This window comes from Pristis pectinata, chromosome 33 (genome assembly GCF_009764475.1).
Source record: "Pristis pectinata isolate sPriPec2 chromosome 33, sPriPec2.1.pri, whole genome shotgun sequence".
Lineage (NCBI taxonomy): Eukaryota > Metazoa > Chordata > Chondrichthyes > Rhinopristiformes > Pristidae > Pristis > Pristis pectinata.
Genome location: NC_067437.1, coordinates 5,364,951 through 5,390,162, shown reverse-complemented (window position 1 = coordinate 5,390,162; position 25,212 = coordinate 5,364,951). Strand labels below are relative to the sequence as shown.

At 44.5% G+C, this 25,212-nt stretch overlaps 1 protein-coding gene across 1 annotated transcript in view; it reads left to right on the top strand.

Annotated features, from left to right (window-relative positions):
- ncf4 (neutrophil cytosolic factor 4) overlaps positions 1–22,019 on the top strand; it is a 54,878-nt gene extending 32,859 nt beyond the window's left edge. Inside the window, exons 7-10 of the mRNA XM_052043112.1 lie at positions 3,349–3,447; positions 11,133–11,287; positions 13,368–13,433; positions 18,905–22,019. Coding sequence (XP_051899072.1) covers positions 3,349–3,447; positions 11,133–11,287; positions 13,368–13,433; positions 18,905–19,106 — 522 coding nt within the window. The 3' untranslated portion in view covers positions 19,107–22,019. The remainder of the gene's footprint in view (positions 1–3,348; positions 3,448–11,132; positions 11,288–13,367; positions 13,434–18,904) is intronic.
- The last annotated feature ends 3,193 nt before the right edge of the window (positions 22,020–25,212 follow it).

Below are 25,212 nucleotides of genomic sequence, written 5' to 3'. Positions count from 1 at the left end.
CCCTCTAAACCTCTCCTATCCATGTACTTGTCAAGACGACTTTTAAATGTTGCTAATGTGCCTGCCTCAACCACTATTTCTGGCAGCTCATTCCAAATACGCACCACCCTTTGCGTGAAGAAGCTGCCCCTGATGTCCCTTTTAAATCTCTAACCTCTGATCTTAAACCTATGCCCTTTTGATTTTAGCTCCCCCTCCCTGGGAAAAAGACTACGTGCTTTCACCCTGTCTATGACCCTCACGTTCTTATATACCTCTCTCATGTCACCTGTCAATCTCCTACGTTTCGGCGAATAAAGTCCTGGTCTACGCAACCTCTCCTTGTAACTCAGGTCCCCAAGTCCAGGCAATATCCCGGTAAATCTTTTCTGCACTCTTTAGAGTGTGATTTGGAGACTGCAGATGCCAGAACCTGCCGCACAAAACAAAATGCTGGAGGAACTCAGCAGGTCAGGCAGCGTCTGTGGAGGGAAATGGACTGTTGACGTCAAGACACTTCATCTGGACTCCCATTTCCCCCCACAGATGCTGCCCGACCTGCTGAGTTCCTCCAACAGTCTGTTTTTATGCACCAAGATGTGATTTGCTGTTTTTCACTCATTTTTACGATTGGTATCATGCATGGGAAAATTGGTAGCAATAAGCTGCAGTTCAAGTCTGAACTAATGGGTATTAGGTTAGGGGAAGGGGTAAGAGGTTTAGAGGGGATCTGAGGAAGAATTTTTTCTATCTCGAGGGTGGCTGGAATCTGGAATGCACCACCTGAAGGCAGAGAACCTCACACATTATCTAGAGGAACACCTGAATCACCAAGGTATAGACCACAAGACCATAAGACAAAGGAGCAGAAGTCAGCCATTCAGCCCATCGAGTCTTCTCCCGCATTCTATCATGAGCTGATCCATTCTCCCATTTAGCCCCACTCCCCCGCCTTCTCACCATAACCTTTGATGCCCTGGCTACTCAGATACCTATCAATCTCTGCCTTAAATACACCCAATGACTTTGCCTCCACAGCCGCCCGTGGCAAAGAATTCCACAGACTCACCACTCTCTGGCTAAAGAAATTTCACTGCATCTCTGTTCTGAATGGGCGCCGTTCAATCCTGAAGTCGTGCCCTCTTGTACTAGACTCCCCTACCATGGGAAACAACTTTGCCACATCTACTCTGTCCAGGTCTTTTAACATTTGAAATGTTTCTATGAAGTCCCCCCTCATTCTTCTGAACTCCAAGGAGTACAGCCCAAGAGCCATCAAACATTCCTCATAGGTTAACCCTCTCATTCCTGGAGTCATTCTAGTGAATCTTCTCTGAACCCTCTCCAACGTCAGCACATCCTTTCTTAAGTAAGGAGACCAAAACTGCACACAGTACTCCAAGTGAGGTCTTATCAATGCCTTATAGAGCCTCAACATCACATCCCTGCTCTTATATTCTATTCCTCTAGAAATGAATGCCAACATCGCATTCGCCTTCCTCACCACCGACTCAACCTGGAGGTTAACTTTTAGGGTATCATGCACGAGGACTCCCAAGACCCTTTGCATCTCTGAATTTTGAATTTTCTCCCCATTTAAATAATGGTCTGCCCATTTATTTCTTCTACCAAAGTGCATGACCATACACTTTCCAATATTGTTTTTCATTTGCCACTTTTTTGCCCATTCTCCTAGTCTATCCAAGACTCTCTGCAGACTCTCCGTTTCCTCAACACTACCTGCCCCTCCACCTATCTTTGTATCATCGGCAAACTTAGCCACAAAGCCATTTATTCCATAATCCAAATCGTTGAGATACAACGTAAAAAGAATCGGCCCAGCACCGCCCTCCGCGAAACACAGACCAAGAGCTGGTAAATGGGATTAATATAAAGGGATACTCGATGGTCATTATGGACATGGTGGGCCGAAGGGCCTGTTTCTGTGCTCTATGACTATGATTCTGAAAGATTATGGAGTTTTACTGTGGATAGCATTGAAGCAAACAAATGGTTAACAGTTATTATTTTTTAATTATTAACATGTTTCAAATGAGTTTAGATAATCTCCAGACAATAATACATTTCAATAAGAATAAATTGCAACGCCAGCCAGTGCATGCACAATATTTTGTACGCGATGGAAAATTCAGCAGTCTCATTGGACTGGGATCAGTAGTCCCTTGCAGTTGCTGTGTTCTTAGGCAGAAATGGATGTGTAGACTCTCCTGCCAAAATGGAATTAAATAAGAAAATAAGAGGTTGCAGTTTCAACCTGTTGACCAAGCAGCCACTTGGCACTTGTTGCATTTTGGAGAACCCATCATGTTATTGAGACATCCATTGCAAGAACTGTGGATTAGTTTTATTGATCAGTTTCGCATTTAACATTGGACTTGGGTCTCTAATGCAGACAAAGTAGAGGTTTCTTGTTGCTGATGCGAATTTTTGTGTTTGAAATGGATTTCCCAGATGTTGTCTGTTCCCTGTCTTTGGGAGAACTGTGCATTGCCAAGTTTAACATTGTGCATTTCTTAGCAGTTCCATACAATTAGTTCAGATCCCCCTGAGACACTTTATATATATATATCATTTATATAAAGTTATCCTCCACACACTGCACTTTTATTTTACAGCATTTAGCCTGTTTTTGCTGGGAGGAGTTGCTGTGGTTTTGCATAAGTTCTAATGCCTGCATTCTTCAAATTGATCATGTTTCAGACAATAGACTGTTTGATATGAGCCTGGTCATACACTCTACCTCCAACTCATTAGCTGACGGGGTTTTGTTTACAGACAGTGTTTTCTGGATTAGCCACAGATAGTTGTGGCTTTCTGGGTTTGAGCAACAATCATCAACTTGTTCCAATGTCTTGGTCATCCAAAGCTCTGGTGAACCATCTTAATGAAAGAATGGTAACTACAGCTTCTGGTTTCAATGTAGGAAAAAAACAACCTCAGGAAGCTGAAGTAGGCAAAAATTGATACTGAGCAAAAGAAGGAGTTATGGGATTGGGTGATCAAAAGCTTGGACAGAGATAGGTCTTGAGAAAAGCCTTAATGAAGAAGAGGAGGTTACAGGAAGATTTGTTTAGAGAGGACTTTTCAGAGGATGATTTTCATGTGGCTGAAGGCAGAGAGGGGAAGGGAAGATGTGCTAGATGCACAGTCAGAAGAGGAGAAAGTTTCACATGGTGTGTGGGGCTGAAAGAGATCACAGAAGTACACTTGGGGCTGTTCGAGTTATGCCTAATTTCAGCTCTTCCATTCCTGCCACTGCAACGTAAGTCTGGCATTTTTCCAGTACAGTATGTTTTACAGAGTTGTACTTTCATGCTGAAGCCTTTGTTTCTCTCTCTATTCCCTCAGGCTCTGTATAACTTTACTGGAGAAAGTGACCTGGAATTGACATTCAAAGCCGGTGACATTATCTATCTGCTAAAGAAAGTTAATGAAGATTGGTTGGAGGTAAGGCTGTGAAGCTAAAGATTCGCTAAACCAGTCTGTGTTCATTTATATGGATAATTCTGCAGTCTTGGACGTGTGTGTTGGTGTAAAAACAAGGATGTTGCACTATGGAGATTGCTGTAATTGTATCCTGAATGCATGTAGCCAGACCTGGGTAATATTCAGGCATGGGCTGATAAGTGGCTAGTAACATTTGCACCACAGACATGCCAGGTAGTGACTATAGTCTAACCACCTATCCTTCACAATTGATGTCATTCCCAACACCCATTGACATCCCTGAACAGAAGGTCATCTGGTCTGGAGACCATTGGGTGAAGTCACCAGCAGCACCGTGTGATCATTTGTATTACCAGAGAGATTAACATCTCTCCAAAGATGAATTAGGGGTTAAATCTGGTCTATGTTACCTGTCCTGGATTTCTGATGTACTTATGTGTGGGCTCATTGCCAAGGTGTGGCAAGAATGATACTCCTCTTTCAAACTGGTAAATTAGATTGGTAAATTGGTTTATTATTGTCACATATACTGAGGTACAGTGAAAAACTTTGTTTTGCATGCCATCCATACAGATCATTTCATCATATCAGTGCATCGAGGTAGTACAGGGGAAAACAATGACAGAATGCAGAATAAAGTGTTACAGTTACAGAGAAAGTACAGTGCAGGCAGACAATAAGGTGCAAGGCCATAACAAGGTAGATTGTGAGGTCAAGAGTCATTTTATCATACTGGGGGATTGTTCAATAGTCTTATAACAGCGGGATGGAAGCTGTCCTTGAGCCTGGTGGTACGTGCTTTCAGGCTTTTGTATCTTCTGCCTGATGGGAGGGAGGACAAGAGAGAACTTATTCTTTCTCGTCCATGTGCAGACATTAATTATTAATTGTTGAGAGAAAATTCAGTTCTCATTAAAGCAGAACAAACTTCTGAAGTCATAATCCCATTTCCCCAATCTAGTTTACAGTCTGCCGAATTCATATGACTCCCTTGGGGACCCAAGTTGACAGTTCAGAACTGCTGGTGTTTGAATAAATCATGCTTATACAAGTGATAATGCTTTCATGCTGCTGGAAGAGTGAAACATTTTCTGATGACAGCACTGAATCTCCCAGGTCTTCTCGGGGCAGAGTCCGAGGCCTAACGATCCTCAGCTGCTTCACCGATGACCTTCCCCCCATCATAGGGTCAGAGGTTGGAAAGCTCGTCGATGATTGTTTAATTCCATTCGCAAGTCCTCAGCACGTGCCTACATGCAGAAAGACCTAGATACATAGAAAACTACGGCACAGGATAGGCCTTTTGGCCCACAATGTTGTGCTGAACTAATTAAACCAGTGACTCCTAATTAATCTAATCCCTCTTCCCCACACATTGACCATATCCCTCCCTTCTCTGCATATTCATGTGCCCTTCTAAGAGTCTCTTAAATGCTCCTATGTTATTTGCCTCCACCACCACCCCTGGCAGTGCATTTCAGGCTCCCACCTCTCTCTGTGTAAAAAAACTTGCCCCGCACATCTCCTTTGAACTTTGCCCCCACTCACCTTAAATATATGTCCTCTAGTACTAGACATTTTAATCCTGGAAAAAAAATACTGGCTGTCTGCTCTATCTATGTCTCGCATAATTTTATAGACAACTATCAAATCTCCCCTCAACCTTCGCTCCAGAGAAAACAGCCCCAGCTTGTCCAACCTCTCCTCATGGCACATGTCCTGCAAACCAGACAACGTCCTGGTAAACCTCCTCTGCACCCTCTCCAAAGCCTCCACATCCTTCCTATAATGAGGCGACCAGAATTGAACGCAATGTGGCCAAACCAGTGTTTTATAAAGCTGTTACATAACTTTCTGGCTCTTGAACTCAGTGCCTCCACAAATGAAGGCAAGCATGTCTTATGCCTTCTTTACCAGATGATATTCAGAAATTGGCTGGTTAGAGGCAAGTAATATTTGCATCATAAAAGTGCCGGGGAATGACTATATCCCACAAGAGAATCCAACCACCTGTTCTTCACAATCACTGGCATTACCATCACCTTGTTCCCCCTCTAGCAACATCCTGGGAGATAGCATTGACCAGAAACTCAACTGGAGCCGCTGCATAAATTTTGTGGCTATGAGAGCAGTTCATAGGCTGGGTATCATCTGGCGGGTAACTCACCTCCTGACACCCTAAGATCTTCAACAGAAGGGGCACAAAAGAGCAACTGAGGTCAACATAGATCAGCCATGATCACATTTGATGGTGGGGCAGGCTTAAGGGGCCGTGTGGCCTACTCCTGCTCCTATTTCCTCGTGTTCCTGTGTCCCACCATCAGACCCAAAAGGCAAAAGCAAAACACTCCAGATGTTGGAAGTCAAAGATAAGAGCAAAGATGCCCTAACTTGTATTTGCATGTCACTTGCATGACAATCAAGGTACATTTTCAAAGAAAATTTTATCACGAGCGACTTAGGATATTAGAATAGATAGTCGAAAGCTTGGTCAAAGTGAAGGGAATAAAGGAAGGAATAAGGATGGAAAGGAGGAGGATCACACGGAGATAATGTATGGAAACAGGCCCTCAGCCCATCGAATTGACCATGAAGTACCCATTTACACTAATTCTACAGTCATCCCATTTTATTCTCCCCACATTCTCACCGACTCTTCCCAGATTCTTCCACTCACCTATACACCGGAGGCAATTTACAGTGGCCAATTAATCACCTAAACCTCACATCTTTGGGATATGGGAGGGAACTGGAGCATCTGGGGGAAACCTATATGGTCACAGAGAGAACACATAAAACTCCACACACGCCAGATTCAGCCTGGCTCTCTGGTTCTATGAGGCAGAAGCTCTACTGGCAGCACCACTCTGCAGATGTGACTCGGTGTGATAGGGAGGGTTGTGCCCCTGGAGGGATTTGAAAACAAGGATACAAATTTTTTAAAAACTCAGAGCAAACTTAATCAATGATCAGTGGGAAGTACCGCAAATGGGAATATCAATGAGACTTGATCAGATGAAGCTCATAGTTCTGCTCTCCTGTAATATTAAACCCTTTGAGAATGAAACTCTCCAACAGCAGGATCGTTATAGTTTCTCAACAGCAAAAACCCTTTATCCATTTGTTTCTCCACTTCCAAATCTTGTCCTTGTTCTCAAGTTTTAATGTGTTTTGGGAGCTAACTGGGATATCGTTTGGAACATTGGACATGGTGCATTTGAGAAGCCTTTAGTTGAATGGTGTAGGCAGCAGCCAGCTTCAGTGAACTAATGGCAACACATGTGCTTGACATATACTCTGGCTCTGACAAAGCACCATACGTTCCACAAGGAAAATGCATGAGCTATTTCCTTTAGTAAGGCAGTCTACAGCTGTGGTAGATACACAGCAGACCTTAAAGTATCTACGTTACAAAAATAACAAGCAGACTTTCAAACCATCAAGTGCCGTCTGCACGTACAGTATATCAGAGTTTTGCTAATTGGCATCTTATGAATACTTTACATGCTGCATAGCGGTTAGTGTAACACTATTACAGTGCCAGCGACCCAGGTTCAATTCCCGCCGTTGTCTGTAAGGAGTTTGTACGTTCTCCCCGTGTGTCTGTGTGGGTTTCCTCCGGGTGCTCCGGTTTCCTCCCACATTCCAAAGACGTATGGGTTAGGAAGTTGAGGGCATGCTATGTTGGTGCTGTAAGAGTGGCGACACTTGCAGGCTGCCCCCAGAACACTCCACGCAAAAAGCTGTATTTCACTGTGTGTTTCGATGTACATGTGACCAATAAAGATATCTCAAAAACGTCGTAGCGAGCCAGAGTAGAGATGACTGGACAATTTCCCCATAAGTTGATCTTGGTGACTGCATTGCAGTAAGTGAGTGAGCTTGATTTTTTGTTTTGTACAGAATTTATTGGTAAATTGGTAAATTTAAATTAAATTGGTAAATTGGTTTATTATTGTAACGTGCCAAAGTACAGTGGAAAAACAGAGACACAAGAGACTCTGCAGATGCTGGAATCTGGAGCAACAAACACAAAATGCTGGAGGAACTCAGCAGGTCAGGCAGCATCTGTGGAGGGAAATAAACAGTGAAAGACTTTGCTTTGCCTGCCATCCATACAGATCATTTCATCATATCAGTACATTGAGGTAGTACAAGGGAAAACAATAACAGGATGCAGAATAGAGTGTTATAGTTACAGAGAAAGTGCAGTGCAGGCAGATAATGAGGTGCAAGGCCATGACGAGGTAAATTGTGAGGTCAAGAGTCAATCTTATCGTACTAGGGGACTGTTCAATAGTCATATAATAGTTATAGAGGCTGTCCTTGATCCTGGTGGTACGTGTTTTCAGGTTTTTGTATCTTCTGCCTCGTGGGAGGGAGAAGAAGAGAGAATGTCCGGGGTCGGTGGGGTCTTTGACTATGTTGGCTACTTTATCGAGGCAGTGAGAAGTACAGGCTGGTCTTCATTATGTGCTGAGCTGTGTCCACAATTCTCTGCAGTTTCTTGCGGTCTCGGGCAGAGCAGTTGCTGTACCAAGCCGTGATGCATCCGGACAGGATGCTTTCTATGATGCATCAATAAAAATTGGTGAGGGTCAAAGGGGACATGCCAAATTTCTTTAGCATCCTGAGGAAGTAGAGGCGCTGGTGAGCATTCTTGGCTGCGGCTTCTAGGACAGGCTGTTGGTGATGTCCACTCCACTCACTGTAATTTCTCTAGGGAATGAACCTGAATTTACTGGGAGATATTGTTGTAGTTTCTGTTTCCTCTGCTCTTTTGAGTGTTTCCTGACCTTGTCTGCTGTACAGTAGACAACCCCACCCCCAGATTATCTCATCGTTGTCAATAAACGGTCTGTATTTCAGAAAGGATCGAATGAACAAGAGACACTTGGCTCATTGAATGTTCTCCCCTCAGTGCCTCGTTCTTATAGACTCTGACCCACACTTGCAGTTCTCCCGTCTGTGGGACATTAACTCATGGGGCAACTAACTTGGGACAGATACTGACAGTGGAAGGAAAAAGAACAAAATTAGTGGAGGCAAAACATAAAAGACCCGTCATCTGTCAGAATAAAGACTTCAACAGAGAATGAGGCATAGAGGAGTGAAAGAAAAAAAGATAGAATTGGAAGAAAGACAAAATAGAGAAAGAACAAGAGGGAGAAAGAAAGAGAGAACGAAGAAGGGATGTATACATCTGCCTGCATCGTAAAACAGGTGACAAGGACAATGTGGTCCATCTGGTATCAGCTATGGTTCTGTTAATAACTTCTGTCCCTGAGTCATAAGGTCAAAGTGGATCACAAGAGACAACGGGACTGTCCTGGTGGGCCCATTGTTTCTGCCTGCTTGTTCCCCACCGAACTTATCTCCTCATACCCTGGCTCTATCCTGTCTCCTCATGTTCGGTCCTTTCCCACCTACATCCGGGATATCTCGCATGCCTCCCACCATTTTGGCAGCTCCTGATTCCCTGGTTCCACCTTCACCACAGATATCCAGTCTTTATACACCTCCATCCCCCATCAGGGAGGACTTAAAGTCCTCCGCTTCTTTCTGCAACAATCATCCACCAGTCACTGTCTGCCCTCCCCTACCTAGCACAACCTTTCGATCGTCTTACACCCCTCTTCAGTCCACCAATCACCTCAGATTCCTGCCACACCACTCCCCTTCTCCTCTTTATACCGGCCACCTCACCTCTCTGCTCTTAGTCCTGATGCAGAGTTTTGACCAGAAACGTCGACAATTCCTTTACCCCCACAGATGCTGCTTGACCAGTTGAGCTCCTCCAGCAGATTATTTGTTGCTCAAAAGATTGAAAGACTTGACCACAAATGTCTGGGCTGATGCTCAACACTCAGAAGGTCTGCTCTATCAGAGGAGACTTTGTCAGATAAGGTGTTAAGATGAGACCTCTCAGGTGAATGTGAGGGATTTCTGCGAAGAAAATTGAGGGTTTTATCGTCGGGATCCTGGCCAATATTGACCCCACATTGAGAAAGACTAAAACATGCTATGAAAGGCCAAAAGCAACCTCAGATACTGAAAATCTGAAATAAAAAAACAGAAAATGTAGGGAACAGTGGACAAGGCAGCATCTGTGGAGAGGGAAACAGAGTTAATATTTCAGGTCTCCTGTTCTAATGAAGGGTCCTTGCCGTGAAACATCCATTCTGTTTCTCTTTCCACTAAAACAAAGCATCTGCTTGTTATTACATTAAAATTTCTCGGATCATACTGTGCACAAAGTGGTTGTTATGTTCCTTACATTGAATTTCAGCAGTGCGAGTCTCTCTGTGGATGTGATAGGTGCCATAAAAATGTAACTTCTCTTTTAGCATCCCTTCCATTTTAAATCAGTGGAATCATATGAGGTTGTATTTATATCTCTGCTTCATTCTGTCTTTCTTTCTCCTTCTTGTTCTTTCCCTACCTTGCACGACCTACAGAACCCTAACGCTACCTCAGAAACAGAACTCTACGCACCACCTCTTGCACTACCATGGATTTGTCTCTGATTGTGTTTTTTTTTTGCCCTGCACAGTCTTTGTCTTCACTGTCTTATATGACTTATGTTCTGTGTGTTGTCTGTACCTATGTGCCTGCAATGCTGCTGCAAGTTTTTCATTGTACCTGTACCTCACCGTACTTGTGCACGTGACAATAAACTCGACTTGACTTGTCTTTCCTTCTTATTCTACATTCAGTTCATTTTTCTTCTAAATTAAGTTTCTTTATTCTGATATTTCATAACATCCTAGAATGAGGGCATTCGGCCCATTTAGTTTGCGCTATCAGAGCAATCCCATCAGCCCCACTCCCCCCCTTATTCCTCTGTGACCTATTCTCTCTCACAAGCCCATCAACTCCCCCATCACTCCCCTCCACTCGGGGTAAATTACAGCGGACAATTAACTGACCAACTCACATGCCTTTGGGAAGAGATTCATTAAATTAGATTTGACATCATTAAACTGGAAAGAGTGTAGAGAAGATTTACGAGGATGTTGCCAGGACTCGAGGGCCTGAGCTGTAGGGAGAAGTTGGGCAGGCTAGGACTTTATTCCTTGGAATATTAGAGATTGAGGGTTGACCTTATGGATGTGAAGGGTATAGATAGGGTGAACACGCCTGGACTTTTTCCCAGGGAAGGGAAACTAAAAACTAGAGGGCATAGGTTTAAGGTGAGAGGGGAGAAATTTAAAAGGGACCTGAGGGGCAACTTCTTCTTGCAGAGGGTAGTGCGTATAAGAAATGAGCTGCCGGAGTAAGTGGTTGAGGCAGGTACAAAAACAACATTTAAAAGACATCTGGAGAAGTACGTGGATAGGATGGGTTTGGAGGGATATGGGCCAAATGCAAGCAAATGAGCCTAGTTTGGTGGGCACCATGGTCGGCATGGATGAGTTGGGCCGAAGGGTCTTTTTCCATGCTGTATGATTCTAAGTGAGAGGGCACTGGAGCAACCAAGGTAAACCCACGCAGTCCCAGCGAGAACGTGCAAACTCCGCATAGACAACACCTGAGGTCAGGATCGAACCCGGGTCACTGGAGCTGTGAGGCAGTGGCTCTACCACTGTGCTACCCATCCCTGCACCATTCAAGCAGATAATGGTCCTTTAACGTGTTTCCTCACTGACATTGTTCTCTTTCCCACCACTGTTCTTCTGCCCCAGGGCATTCACCGTGGTTGCTCAGGCATCTTCCCTAAATCTTTTGTGAGAATCATTGAAGATTTATCGCAAGGTTTCCCCACTGCAAGTGAAGAAGGGAGTACGACGGTCCACAGGTTGCGATGTGTCTACCATGATGTCCACTGTAGCGAGATTAGGTGAGTGAGTATCTAGCCGTGGGCAAGCTTCCTTCATTTAAAGTGGTAAAGCAAAGGAACATAGCTGGTTTTCACAACAATAAACCATTTACCAATTGGGGTTTTCAAGTCAAATCAAGTCAATTGCCATATGCACAAGTACATGTATGCACAGGTGCAATGAAAAACTTGTAACAGTATCACAGCACAGAGCATTAGGGGCACACATTCACAAGAAAAACATAAATTATACATAAGTTAACAAAAATTATACAAAGTTATACAAGAAAGAACATAATTAGAACAAAAAGAGTCCCATTGTAGTGCAGAGTGGTCATAGTGTTGCTATCACTGAGGTAGTGATTAGGGTTGTGCTGGTTGGTTCAAGAACCAAATGGTTGAAGGGAAGTAACTGTTCTTGAACCTGGTGGTGTGGGACTTCAGGCTTCTGTACCTCCTGCCCCATGGTAGCTGCGAGAAGATGGCATGGCCTGGATGGTGGCAATCTTTGATGACAGCTGTTGCCTTTGTGAGGCAGTGCTTCATGTAGATACTTTCGATTGTGGGGAGGGATGTGCCCGTGATGTATTGGGCTGAGTCTGCCACTCTCTGCAGCTTCTTACATACCTGTGCATTCAAATTGCTCCACCAGGCCATGATGCAAACAGTCAGGCATTTCACTTGCTTGGAGTGAATGGAATTAATTGTCTGTCCAACCAGTGTCTCAAACTACACAGTTTATCAGGCTGCTCGCTGTCAGTAGAGGCTCAGTGGGTACCTTGTCATCTGACTCATGAGCTCATGGATACCAAGACCCAAGGCGAAATATCTAGCCTGATAAATTACAGGGCATTAATGAGGGAATGCTGCACTGTGATCCCATTCTCTTCAATGACATTAAAACTGCTCTATTGATTGTTGTGAAAGATCTTTTGGTATAATTTATTGCCAGTGAAATACATGATCTGGTAATTATCACATTTTTTGGGAGGAGCTTCAAAGAATTTCATTGTCTGTGAACTGCTTCGGGGTGCTGTGCAAGGAAAGATAGAAATGTCTTTTAATGAAACCTCAAGGGATTATTCTTGAGCTACATCACTGTGCTTTCCCTGCAGAATCATACACCCTGGAAATATGTCACTGTTCCTTCGTTGTCACTGGGTCTCTCTCCTTCCCCTACAGCACTGCTTCTCAACATAGGCTACAGCAATTATAAAGAGTTATACAGCATGGAAACAGGCCCTTCAGCCCAACTTGTCTATGCTGACCAAGATGCGCATCTAAGATAGTCTCATTTTCCCGCATTTGGCCCATGTCCCTCTAAACCTTTCCTATCTATATACATGTCCAAGATGAAGGGTCTCGACCCAAAATGTCGACTGTCCATTTCCCTCCACAGTGGCTGCCCGACCAGCTGACTTCCACCAGCAATTCATTCCTTGCTCCAGATTCCAGCATCTGCAGTCTCTTGTGTCTTCAGTCATTACTCTAACCCTTTTAGCGAGATTCCTTTTGATGGTTTGGGTCCTTGGTATGCTTTTTGTCCTCATATATCTCAATCAGTTGGTGTTGGTGAAGCGTTCAAGAGTGGTAGATGCATCCGATTGGCCGACAGCCCCAGTAGATGTCTGTCCATCTCCGACCTGAATATATTCCATGACTCCACCTCCACAGTTCACCGATCACAAACATTCACCACCCTCCACCCTCCTGTTACGTTTGAGGTCGGCCTCCACCACAGTGATCGTGGTGTCTCCTGAAATTGGCCTCACAAGTCATTGATGTGCATCTGTCCAGTAATGTATCCAAAGAAATAACCTCTTGATCTAGACCTTCTTGGGATATGCCCAACATGCCGATGGATTATGTACCCTGCACTGAAGTTGGCTAATGTACTGGAAGGGAAGTGTCCGTCACAAGTACTGTTGGGAAATCATGACCAGTTACCCGTACAGAGTCCCTGTCACTCACCATGTCTCTCAGGTGGCAAAGATCATGAAGCATAATATTCAGAATGATTCCATGTTACTGTAGCCATGTGGAAAATGTGGAATGTTTGTGAAACACTGTTCTGGCTCTCACTACATTTCTCCTGTTGCAGGGATATCTATTTGGGAAGTGGCATCTCTCTGCAGCCGGAATACTCATTCCTTCTGTCCTTGATGAGGTACGGTTTACGTCGGCGATCAGTCGTCACTCAACAGCCTGCTTTCGATGCGATTTCTTTGGGTTCCTGCTTTATTTTTGTCTCCACTCATTTGGTGACGGTGAGGTGTTCAAGAGTGGTGGATGTTTCTCTAACAGCTGCTCTCATTGGCTGACAGCTTGAGGGATCCATTCTATTACTGTGGAATCCCTCTCAAGTCATTGGGTGTGCTTAAGGGAGAGGTTGACAGGTTCTTGATTGGTAAGGGGGTTAAGGGTTACGGGGAGAAGGTGGGAGAATGAGGCTGAGGGAAAAAAAATCAGCCATGACTGAATGGTGGAGCAGACTCGATGGGCTGAATGGCCTAATTCTACTCCTATATCTTATGGCCTAATGAAAGATTGTAGCAACTTCCCCTTTCTCTCAATCAGCAGCTTGTCCTTCATCCCACACTATAACAATCATAGAGTCATACAGCATAGAAAGAGGTCATTCAACCCAACTGGTCCATGCCGACCATGATTCCCATCCAAGCTAGTCCCATTTACCTGCATTTGACCCATATCCCTCAAAACATTTCCTATCCATGTACCTAAGTACCTTTTAAATGTTGTTCATGTACCTCTTCCTCTGGCAGCTTGTTCTATATACTGACCACCCTCTGGGTGAAAAAGTTGCCCCTCAGGTTCCTATTACATCTCTCCCCTCTCACCTTAAACGTCTCACCTTCTAGTTCTTGATTCCTCAACCCTGGGAAAAAGAATGTGTGTATTCACCCTATCTGTATCCCTCATGATTTTTTTCACCTCTATAAAATCACCCCTCATTCTCCTACGCTCTAATGAAACCAGTCCTAACCTGCTCGACCTCTCTCCATAATTCAGTCCCTCGAGTCCTGGCAACATCCTTGTAAACATCCTCCGCATTCTCGCCAGCTTAATGGCATCCTTCCTATAGCAGGGCGACCAAAACTGAACACAATATTCCAAATGTGGCCTCACCATGAGGGATATGGGTCAAATACAGGCAAAGGGGACTAGCTTAGAAGGGAATCTTGGTCGACATGGACCAGTTGGGTCGAAGGGCCTGTTTCCGTTAGCGAGCAACATTTCTTCAGATCTCCAAACAAGACACAAAATCCTGTCCCGACCTAAAACATGACCATCCCTCTCCCTCCACAGATGCTGCCTGACCTGCTGAGTTCCTCCAGCAGTTTTTTTTTGCTCCAGATCCCAGCATCTGCGATCTCTCGTGTCTCCAAAACAGAAAATACTGGAAACACTCAGCAGGTCAGGCAGCATCTGTGGAAAGAAAAGTAGGGTTACTGCTAAAGGTTGAAGGTCTTCTCTGCAACTTAAAAGAAACTTTTGTCCCTCTGTCCCAGTTCTGGTGAAGAATTAATTCTGTTTCTCTCTCCACAGCTGCTGCCTGACCTTTCAACATTTTCTGATTTTGTTTCAGATTTCCAGCATCTGCAGTTTTTGTTTACTTTCATAATAATGTAGACATCACGGGCAATGCCAGCATTTATTGTCCATCCCTAGTTGTCCCTGAAGTGGCAGAGACTGTTAAAACTCAACCACAATGGTAGGTCCAGGGTCACAGAGCAGTGAGGGTGGAAGGTTTTCTTCACTGAAGGAAATTAATAAATTAGTTGGGTACATAACAAAAATCCAACGGTTTTGTGAGTACTGAGGATAAATTTGTTTAAAATCAGATTTATTTAATTACTTGAATTTAAATTCCCCAGCTGTCAAAGTGGGATTTGAACTTGGCTCTCTGGATTAATGGTCCAGAACTCTGGCTATTAATCTAGTGATTTATCATAACTACCAAAGTCAAAGTCGTGTTTATTGTCATATGCACAAGTACATGTATGCACAGGTACAATGAAAAACTTACTTGCAGCCACATCACAGGCATAAAGCATCAGAGACATTACATTCACAAGAAAAATGTAAATTATACAAGAAAAAGCACAATTAGAACAAAATAAACAAGTCCATTGTACTGCAAAGTGACTTTAGTGTTGCTATACTGAGGTAGTGATTTGGGTTGTGCAGGTTGGTTCAGGAGTGGTTGAGGGTTGAGTACCATAGCTCTGGTTGGTGTCAATCAGGGCAAAGATCTTCAGTCCCTGCCACCATTCCCTGCGGTCCTTAAAGAACCCTTCAACCCTCATAGAATTGATACAACAGACAGTGGACATCAAGCACCAACTAACCTGCATCCCCTTTAAATAAAACTGGAAAATGCTGGAATTACTGTGTCTGCATCCGTGGCACTTTGCTTTTGGATTCCTTGCAGGACGAGGGAGTGTATGGCATTATCAGGGGAGCAGAGCTCCAGTTGGGCGATGCTGGCGTTTAATCAGCTCCATCCCTTGAGTGACATCTTCATCTACCCACTCTGCATACATCTGCTCAGCCTTGGTATTACTCATGCTGGTGCCCTTACCAATATGGCGGCCAGCACGGTTCCCTTAAGCAAATATCAATGCCTTTAATGACGTAGTGCTTAGCGCAGGTTACATTAGCACATGCTAATGCCCTTACTGAAATGAAGGCAGGCACAACTCTAGTACATGATAGCACCTTTATCAAAATGGTGGTTGACATGCCTCACTTTTGCACATGGTTTTGCCCTCACTAATATGGCAGCCAGCACTGCTCACTTTAGCACTAGTTATCCACCTTACAAAAACGGAGGTAGGTTTGACTTGCTTTAGCACACAGTAATGCCCTTACCAAAATGGTGGCATGGGCAGCTCATAGAACAACACGTGCAAATGCAGTGTCCACAGTGCCAAAACAACTGGAGCTACGGAATTTTGAATCCAACATTAGTAGTGCCAAGTACTACAGGGGTGGCAGTCAGTTATGGTGCTGTCTGCTTCAGGAGGGTGATATTTTGGGGATGGGGTGGAGGGGAATAAATGCGCCATGAATTACCTTCACAACAATCAGCACCATATTATACTTGGACAAGAACCATATCTAATGTTTTGAATAGGAAATTAATTTTCTCCATTGGAATTCCAGACTTGGAAGAGGAAGTGTTTATGTGGAGTCCATTGTGTACTCAACAGTCATGGTCATTATACTAAATGTGCTGATGTGTCAGAAGTTTTAATGTTTTTAATCAATTATCCTACAGTAAGTTTGTGGAATGCTCTTAGACTTGGACATAGAATGAAAGATAAAGGGGAGCAGCTAAGTTGAAATGAGCTTAAATGGCTGTAAACTGAAAACAGGACCAAGGCTTTGTTGGGTCCTTGCCAGACACCCATGAGTGGATCCAATGTCAAATGTAATCACTTCCAACAGTGTGTAGGAGTCACAAACCGAACCTTCACAGGGAGCTCTGGTAAGGCAAACACTGCCTGTGGCCCGGTGAATGTATTGATGAGATTATACTACTGGATGGTTATTCATCCCAGAGGTAGACTGGGAGCAACAAACAATCTGTGCGACCCAATGGCATGAACATTGATGAAAAACACGATGATGCTGGAGGAACTCAGCAGGCCAGGCAGCATCCGTGGAGAAAAGCAGGTGGTCAATGTTTCGGGTCAGGACCCTTCTCCAGGACTGAAGATAGGAAAAGGGGAAGCCCAATATATAGGAGGGAAAAGCAGAGCAGTGATAGGTGAACAAAAGAGGGGAGGTGGGGTGGGCACAGGGTGGTGATAGGTAGATGCAGGTAAGAGATAGTGATAGGCGGGTGCGGGGGAGGAGGGGAGAGCAGATCCACCGGGGGATGGGTCAATGGTGAGGAGCGAAAACATGAACATTGAGTTTTCCAATTTTAGGTAACCCTCCCCTCCGGTGCGGTGGTCTTTTTTCTCTCTTCCTCCCCTCTCTCTCTCCTTCCGAGCCTCCTCCCATTTTGGTTCCCCTTTCCCACACCTCCCCCCTCCAGCCCCCATCACCCAACTTCATCCCCCACCCCTCCTGGTTGCATTCACCCACGACACACACAGTTCACCCGCAGACTCCCCCTCCCCTCCCCCATTATGTGGTTCTGGTTCCATCAGCCATACGCCTCTCCCCTGATGGTTCCCATCCTCACCTCCTTTACTGGGAGTGCTTTGTGTTCCTGCTTATCTCCCTCCGACAGCCATCTCCAACCTTCACTCTCCTCCCCCCTGCTTTTTTTTCTGGAAGCACAACCCGAAATGCCGACTATTCCTTTCCTCCCACAGGTGTCGCTCGACCCGCTGAGTTCCTTCAGCACATTGTTTGCTGCTCTCTTTCTTTCTCTCTCTCTGTCTGCCTCCATCTATCATCCACCTGCCACTGTCTTGGAACTCCACCCCCACTCCCCTCCCCTACCTGCTGCAACCTGTCCGTCACCTTTCGCCCTCTCCTCAGTCCACCAATCACCTCGGACTCCTGTCTCGCCACTCCCCCACTCCCCCCTCCCCTCTTCATACTGGCCACCTCCCCTCTCCACTCTCAGACCTGATGCCAGGATTTAACCCAAAACATCGACGATTCCTTCACCCTCCCACAGAAGCTGTTCGACCCACTGAGTTCCTCCAGCAGACTGTTTGTTGCTCCAGATTCCAGCATCCGCAGTCTCTTGTGTCTCTTTGGAAGTTAAATGCAATGGCCTTTGACCTCCATCATGTTCCGTCCCCACACAATGCAATGCATAAGCGAGGATGTCGGGAACACACCGACCTGTGAGCACCATTCTTCCAAACTGCTGGCAAAACAATAATCCTATGACCATAACATAGTGACAACATGGTGTATGGAATCACAATGGTTAAGTTCCTGACCATTGATCCAGGGACAATTGGTGGAAAGAGGTTCAAATCCCATCAAGGCAGCTGAGTAATGTAAGGGTAGTTAAATAAATCTAGTATAAAAAAACCTGGAGCCACTGTTGTCTTCACCGTTCCCACCCCCAGCTGGCTCCATGTGCCCATCACCCCCTCCTCACCTGGATCCACCTATCACTTGCCAGCCTGTCCCTCACCCGTCCCCTTCACCTCTCTGTACTGGCTATCTCTCCTTTATACGCTCAGGGTCTTTATCCGAAACGTCGACCGTCCCTTTGCCTCCACGGCTGCTGTTCGACCCACTGAGTTCCTTTGCTCCAGATTGTAGCATCTGCAGTCTCTTGTGCCTTGTAAATCCCAGGTCACCGCTGCCTTACTTTACCCATTGTGTCCGATAACTGACTGCAGAGCAACAGCAATATTTTTAACTGCCCTCTGAAATATCCTGAGAAGCCACTGAGTTCAAGGGGCACCCAAGGATGGTCAATAAATGCTGGCCTTTCAATCGATGCCCAAAGACCAAGCCTCGCGCATCCTTTAGCTAAAAGATGTTGCTCACCAACTTACTAGGACAGGTGAGGCCATTCAGCACATCAGGTTCATGCTGTCTCCCATCAGTTACATTTCCTCTTATCTTACTCCTCTGTGGCCCTGCAGTTTCTAGTTGCCAACATTATTAATTCTGTGTTTGTTTACATCCCAGGACTGAATTTGCAAACGAGGCCATTGCCCTTAACTACCGTGACCCAGAAGGCGACCTGGTGCGCATCATGGACAACATGGATGTGGAACTGATGGCGCTGGAGGCCGAAGAGAAACCCCGGGTCACGAAGCCTGACTTTGTCCCATGGCAACTGCATGTGACGAGGGAGGAGGATCTATCCGTGTACAACACTCAGCCGTGAATCTGCTTCCACCTACTAATGGTTGTGTTAATCTGAACTGCTAATCTGGAGAAAAGAATATTATAGGGACTGATCCCTTTTTGCTTAAGAAGAATTTAATTGTCTTTCACTTGCATTTTGGATGTCCCTCCTCTCTGCATATGGATGGCTTTGGCTAAAGTTGTCCCTGTGATCTCCTCTGCCACTCCAAGGCTGATATTTAATTGCTGCACAGCCATTGGCTGCAACCATTGAGGGTACCTGCTGATGAAGGAAAGATCTCTTGAATGAGAGGCACTCATTTTTTCAGGCAAATAGGGCACACATTGCTGAGGAATTCAGCACCAACCAATAGTGTTAAACATGCATAGAGTCATACAGCAAGGAATCAGGCCCTTCGGCCCACCTTGTCCATGCAAGCCATCGAGAACACACTTACACAAACCCCATTTTGTTTTCCAATCAACTCCCACAGCCTATCCCATTCAACCACACACCAGGGGAAACTCACAGCAGCCTATTAACCTCCCAACCCACCCGCCTTTAGGATGTGGGAGGAAACCGGCGCACCCGGAGGAAACCCACGCGGTCAAAGGGAGAATGTGCAAACTCCACACAGACGGCATTGGAGATCAGGAGGTCAGCTCTACTAGCTGCACCACTGTGCGTCCGAGTCATTGGAACTGAATTACAGAAGTGGAGGATGTTGTGCAGAGCTGTGTTTAGTGCAACTGGGCATCGGTGAACTCCTAAACCCTCAATAAAGAATATTAAGAACCAAAGAAAGCCACCACGAAATATTAATAAAGCCGGTGGAAAGTACCAATACAGTAGAAGATAGAATATCTCATCTGTGATTTGGAAGTGATGCACTGAACATAGAACATAGAACAGTACAGCACAGGAAGAGGCCCTTCAGCCAACAATGTCTGTCTGAACACAATGCTGAAGCAAAATAAATCTCTTCTGCCTGCACACGATTCATATCCCTCCATTCCCTGTATGTTCATGTGTCTGTCTAACAGCCTCTTAAACGCCACTGTTGTATCTTCTTCCACCACCAACCCTGGCAGCCTGTTCCAGGCCCCCACCACTCTCTGTAAAAAACTTACCCCGCACATCTCCTTTATAAACTTTCCCATGCTCACCTTAAATGCATGTCCTCTAGTACTTGACATCTCTACTCTGAGAAAAAGATTCTGACTGTCTACCCTATCTATGCATCTTGTAATTTTATAAAGTTCTATCAGGTCTCCCCTCAGCCTCCGCCGCTCCAGAGGAATCAACCCAGTTTCGTCCAACCTCCCCTTATAGCTCATACCCTCTAATCCAGGCAGCATCCTGGTGAAGCTCTTCTGCACCCTCTCCAAAGCCTCCACATCCTTCCTGTAATGCGGCGACCAGAATTGTAGGAAAAATTAAATGAAGTTAGGGAAGGTTGAAAAGCAGAGGGATTTGAAGGATCAGATTTCTGAAGATTGATAGACCGTTAAACAATCGTTTGTTTAGCACCACTGACTAGGATAATCTTCCAAGCCTATTCTAATAGAGAAACATAGAAACGTACAGGACAGAAATGGGCCCTTTCGGCCCATCCCATCCTTGCCAATCGTGAAGCCTGTGTTCACCAATCCTGCCTCTCTCTACACCTTTCCTACCTAAGTACCTGTCCAAACAACCTTCTAAACACTGCCATTGTATCTGCCTCCACCACCTCCTCTGGCAGCTCATTCCAGATATTCGCCACTACCCTCTGTGTGAAAAACTTACCCCTCAGGTATCCTTTTGTTGCCACAAAACAACAAATTTCGTGTCAGTGATAATAAACCTGATTCTGATTCTGAAATATCTCCCCTCTCATCTTAAACTTGTGCCCTCTAGTTCCATACTCCCCTGCTCTTGAAACAGACTCTGACTATCTATCCTATATATGCCCCTCATAATTTCATAAACCTCTGTAAGGTCACCCCTCATTTTCCAACATTCCAGTGAGAATAAACCCAACCTCTCCTTACAACTGCAGCCCTCCATTCTGGGCAACATCCTGGTGAATCTCTTGGGCAGGACAAGTGGATGATACTCCCTCTGCTTGTGGATCAAGTCATTAAAAATGTCAGTGGGACCCTGGGTAGCAGTATGGCCTCAGCAGAAGTGTACGGGGAACGTTACTGAACCAACACTCCATTTCCACTCCCACCCATTGAAGCCAGACTAAAGCAACCAATCAGGTTACGTTTATACCCCAAGGGATACAAAGTTTAAAAGTCACAAGGTAACAGTGATCTCGATGAAATTGCAATGAAGTTTTGAGATCCACACTACATAGAGAATTGTGAGGCAATCAAGAGAGGACAACTTCAATTCACCTGGATGCCTCCTGGAATAGAAAAATGAAGCGAAGAATATCTGGGAAGGTTCTTTTTTGGGAAATGAGATTACGGAATAATTTAATAGTTATTGAAAACAATGGAGAGATGACACAGCATAAAATGAGCGACTTGTGGCCATTCCCTGAAGTTTAAAGGACGAGAGGTCAGCTCGCTGTACAAGGTTATGGCGGTATTGTGGTGTGTGCCTCGAGGTCTGAACCCTAGATTTGGAGCCATTTGTTTAAAACCCACCATGTTAACAGGGAGAAGTAAATACAAGAAACTAAATGAATTAAAATAGTCTCAGTGAATTGATTCACCCTCCTTCCTTCTGTTGATCATACTCTACAGTTTAGGACACAAACTTGACCATTCTACTCCAACTGTTGAGTGTTGATGAAGTGTTGAGTCTGAGGTGTTGTCCTGGAATCTCTCGGTATCATCCATCATTGTATTGTAGAACTGTAGGAGAATTACACTGATGAGTAATCACTCATTTTGTACCAACCCTTACCCCATTAGTTGACTTCAATTGCAAAGGGTGTGGTGGACAAGGGGGAGCTAATAAAATATCACCCATTATACTTCATTGTCTGAATCTATACTCAATCCCAGTATCTTACCGAATTTTTCTACTTGCAAAATTTTAAACATTAGCCCACAGACATATTTTGTCCAAATCATTCTCTACTGCTTAAGCTGCCTTCTCAAAAGTAACTGCACCATCAAAGCTGGTGTCATTGGGCCATCTTGTATTGCATGAAAGGATTTTTATTTATTTATTTAACATTTAACATGATTAAGACTCATTTCCCAGAACTACTGCTCTTTGACCGGAACTTGCAAGGCTTGGACCATGTGACAACACCTTCTTTCTCAACCAATGGGATTCATGGATCAAAAAACGTCTAGTCTAGTAATCACGTTCAGACAATCTGTTATTGGGGCATTTCATTGTTAATAACTGAGGTGGAAACCCAAGGAATTTCTATATAATTGAAAATCTCAGGCGAAGTACCATGAACTGAATTATGACTCACCAGAGTTAAATACTTTAGGAGATAATTATGTGGGATAGGGTCAAGGGGAGGAATGTCCTACTCCTGTCCCAAGGAATGTTATTATTCAGCACTGTGCATATTTTCCTCATGTAAATGTAGGGTGCATAGTGTACAGTGAAAACTTCCGTTCAGAACTAATCCCACTTCCTATTACAGTCTCACCTGTGACAATTACTAGTTAGCACCCAAGTTCACAAAGTCAGCACTGACTCACAGTGAAGAAGGTCAAGGAATATCCGCTAGTATTTATTACAAAACATTAAAATAAAAATGAAATGTAAAAGACTCTGGGTTACTCATATTTTCTCATATGATCAAAGCAGTTACTGGAGTGGCTCACCACTTTAACTGTTCCTGGGTAAAGATACAGAACCGGAATTTATATTTGAACCAAAGTGAATTAAGGCCAACAAAATATTCACTGTTGTAATGGAGAAAACGTGGCAGGCAATTTATGCTTCCACAAAGAATAATGAGATCAGTGACTAGGGAATGTACTTTAACGCTTCTAATAATTAATCCAGAGAGTGGAGGAAGCCACATATGCCTTCTTGGGAAAGGACCAGGGCAACTTTGCTTCCATCCAAAACAGGACCTCAATCCAACATCTCAATAAAAAAGGTGTCAGTATTACACTGAAGTGTCAGTCTAGATTGAGTTAAAACATCTGGAGGGGTGAAGGCAGACCTTCTTGTCTCAGCGTTTTATGTTAAACCATAACATTGAACTGCAGTCAATGCACTTGGAGAGATCCCCAATTAAATGTTGGCCAGTACGATCGAGGTGTTTAAGAGGCTCTTAGATAGGTACATGAATGTGCCGACAATGGAGGGATATGGACCTTGTGTAGGCAGAAGGAACACACACAAAATGTTGGAGGAACTCAGCAGATCAGGCAGCATGAATGGAGGGAAGTAAACAGTTGATGATGTTTTGGGTCGAGACCCTTCATCAGGACTGGAAAGGAAGAGGGCAGGAGCCAGAATAAGAAGGTGGGGGGGGGGGGGAGGGGGAGGAGCACCAGCTGGCAGGTGATAGGTGAGTCCAGGTGAGAGGGGGAAGGTAGGTGGGTGAGGGAGGGGGGAATGAAAGAGAGTGATGTAAGAAGCTGAGAGGTGATAGGTAGAAGAGACAAAGGGCTGAAGGAGGAGGAATCCGATAGGAGAGGACAGTAACCATGGAATAAAGGGAAGGAGGTGGGCAACAGATGGGCAGGTCATGAGGGCGACGGAGGGGAAAGAGAAGGGGTGAGTGGGCCACAGGAATTAGGGAAAAAGGGGGGAAGGGGGAAGGGGTTACTAGAAGTTAGAGAAAGGACTGTTTTAGTAGGCTTTTAATTACTAGTTTAATTAGTTCATCAGAACATCATTGGTATTGGTATTGGTTTATTATTGTCACTTGTACCAAGGTACAGTGAAAAACGTTTTACAAACTGATCATACAGGTCAATTCATTACACAGTGCAGTTACATTGAGTTAGTACAGAGCGCATTAATGTAGTACAGGTAAAAACAATAACAGTACAGAGTAAAGTGTCACAGCTACAGAGAAAGTGCAGTGCAATAAGGTGCGAGGTCACAGCAAGGTAGATTGTGAGGTCAGAGTCCATCTCATTGTATAAGGGAACTGTTCAATAGTCTTATCACAGTGGGGTAGAAGCTGAAGGGCCTGTTCCTGTGCTGTACTGTTCTATGTTCTAAATGATTTCCAAGCTCTCCACATTCCTAATTTATTTCCGTTCAATTTCCTGATTTAGGTATCAGAGTTGAAAGGCACTGAGACCTTGTGGGTGAGCACTGAGTCATTCTGTTCTCTCTGTTCTTTAGTTCAGTGTGCTGTGCTTTTAACAAATTTTCACTTGGCAATTTTCACTTTGGAAATAAACCTTTATGTGTTAGCTTCCCCAAGAGCCAGCATGTGCCCATGTGACCTCAGCTTATGGTTCCAAGAATAACTAAATCACACCATGCATTGGCTGCCAAGTACTAAACCTCTTCCCAAATGGTGGAAAACAAATCAAGAAATAGGTCATGGAAATAGAGAACTGATTGCCACTTTCACCGACTGCCCCATTGTAGTTGGAATGGGACAGAATAGGTTCTGAACTTGAAGTGTAAAGTAGATCAATCTGGTTTACTTACTGGCAAGGCAGACCGTCTGAGAATCATCCAGAATTTGCACAGTTCTATAATAATTAGAAGCCAAGATTAAAGGGAAAACATTGCTGTTATTAATCTACTCCATTTAAAGGATTGAGTATCACAGTTGTAGTTCTACTCTCCCATTAAAAGTGGAGTACCAGTATAGATTGGTTGGGCTGAATGGCCTGTTCTGGGACTCCGAATTGTAAGCGATTCTGTGCTATCAGTAATTGAGGGATGGCTTTCCTCTCCTCAATTCCTTATAGAGTGGATTTTAAACCTCACGTCCCAACATAAAGCTGACAGGAAGGGGAATGAAGATCAGGTGGTCTGAGGAGTAAGTTCTTCACCCAGAGGGTGGTGGGTATCTGGAACGAGCTATCAGAAGAGGAGGTAGAGGCAGATACTATTATTGGACAAGTACTTGGATAGGAAACACGGAGATGATACTGGCCTAATGCAGGCAAATGGGATTAGCATGGATAGGTATCACAGTTGGCATGGACAAGGTGGACCAAGAGGGCCCACTTCTATGCCGTACAATTCTATGATTCTA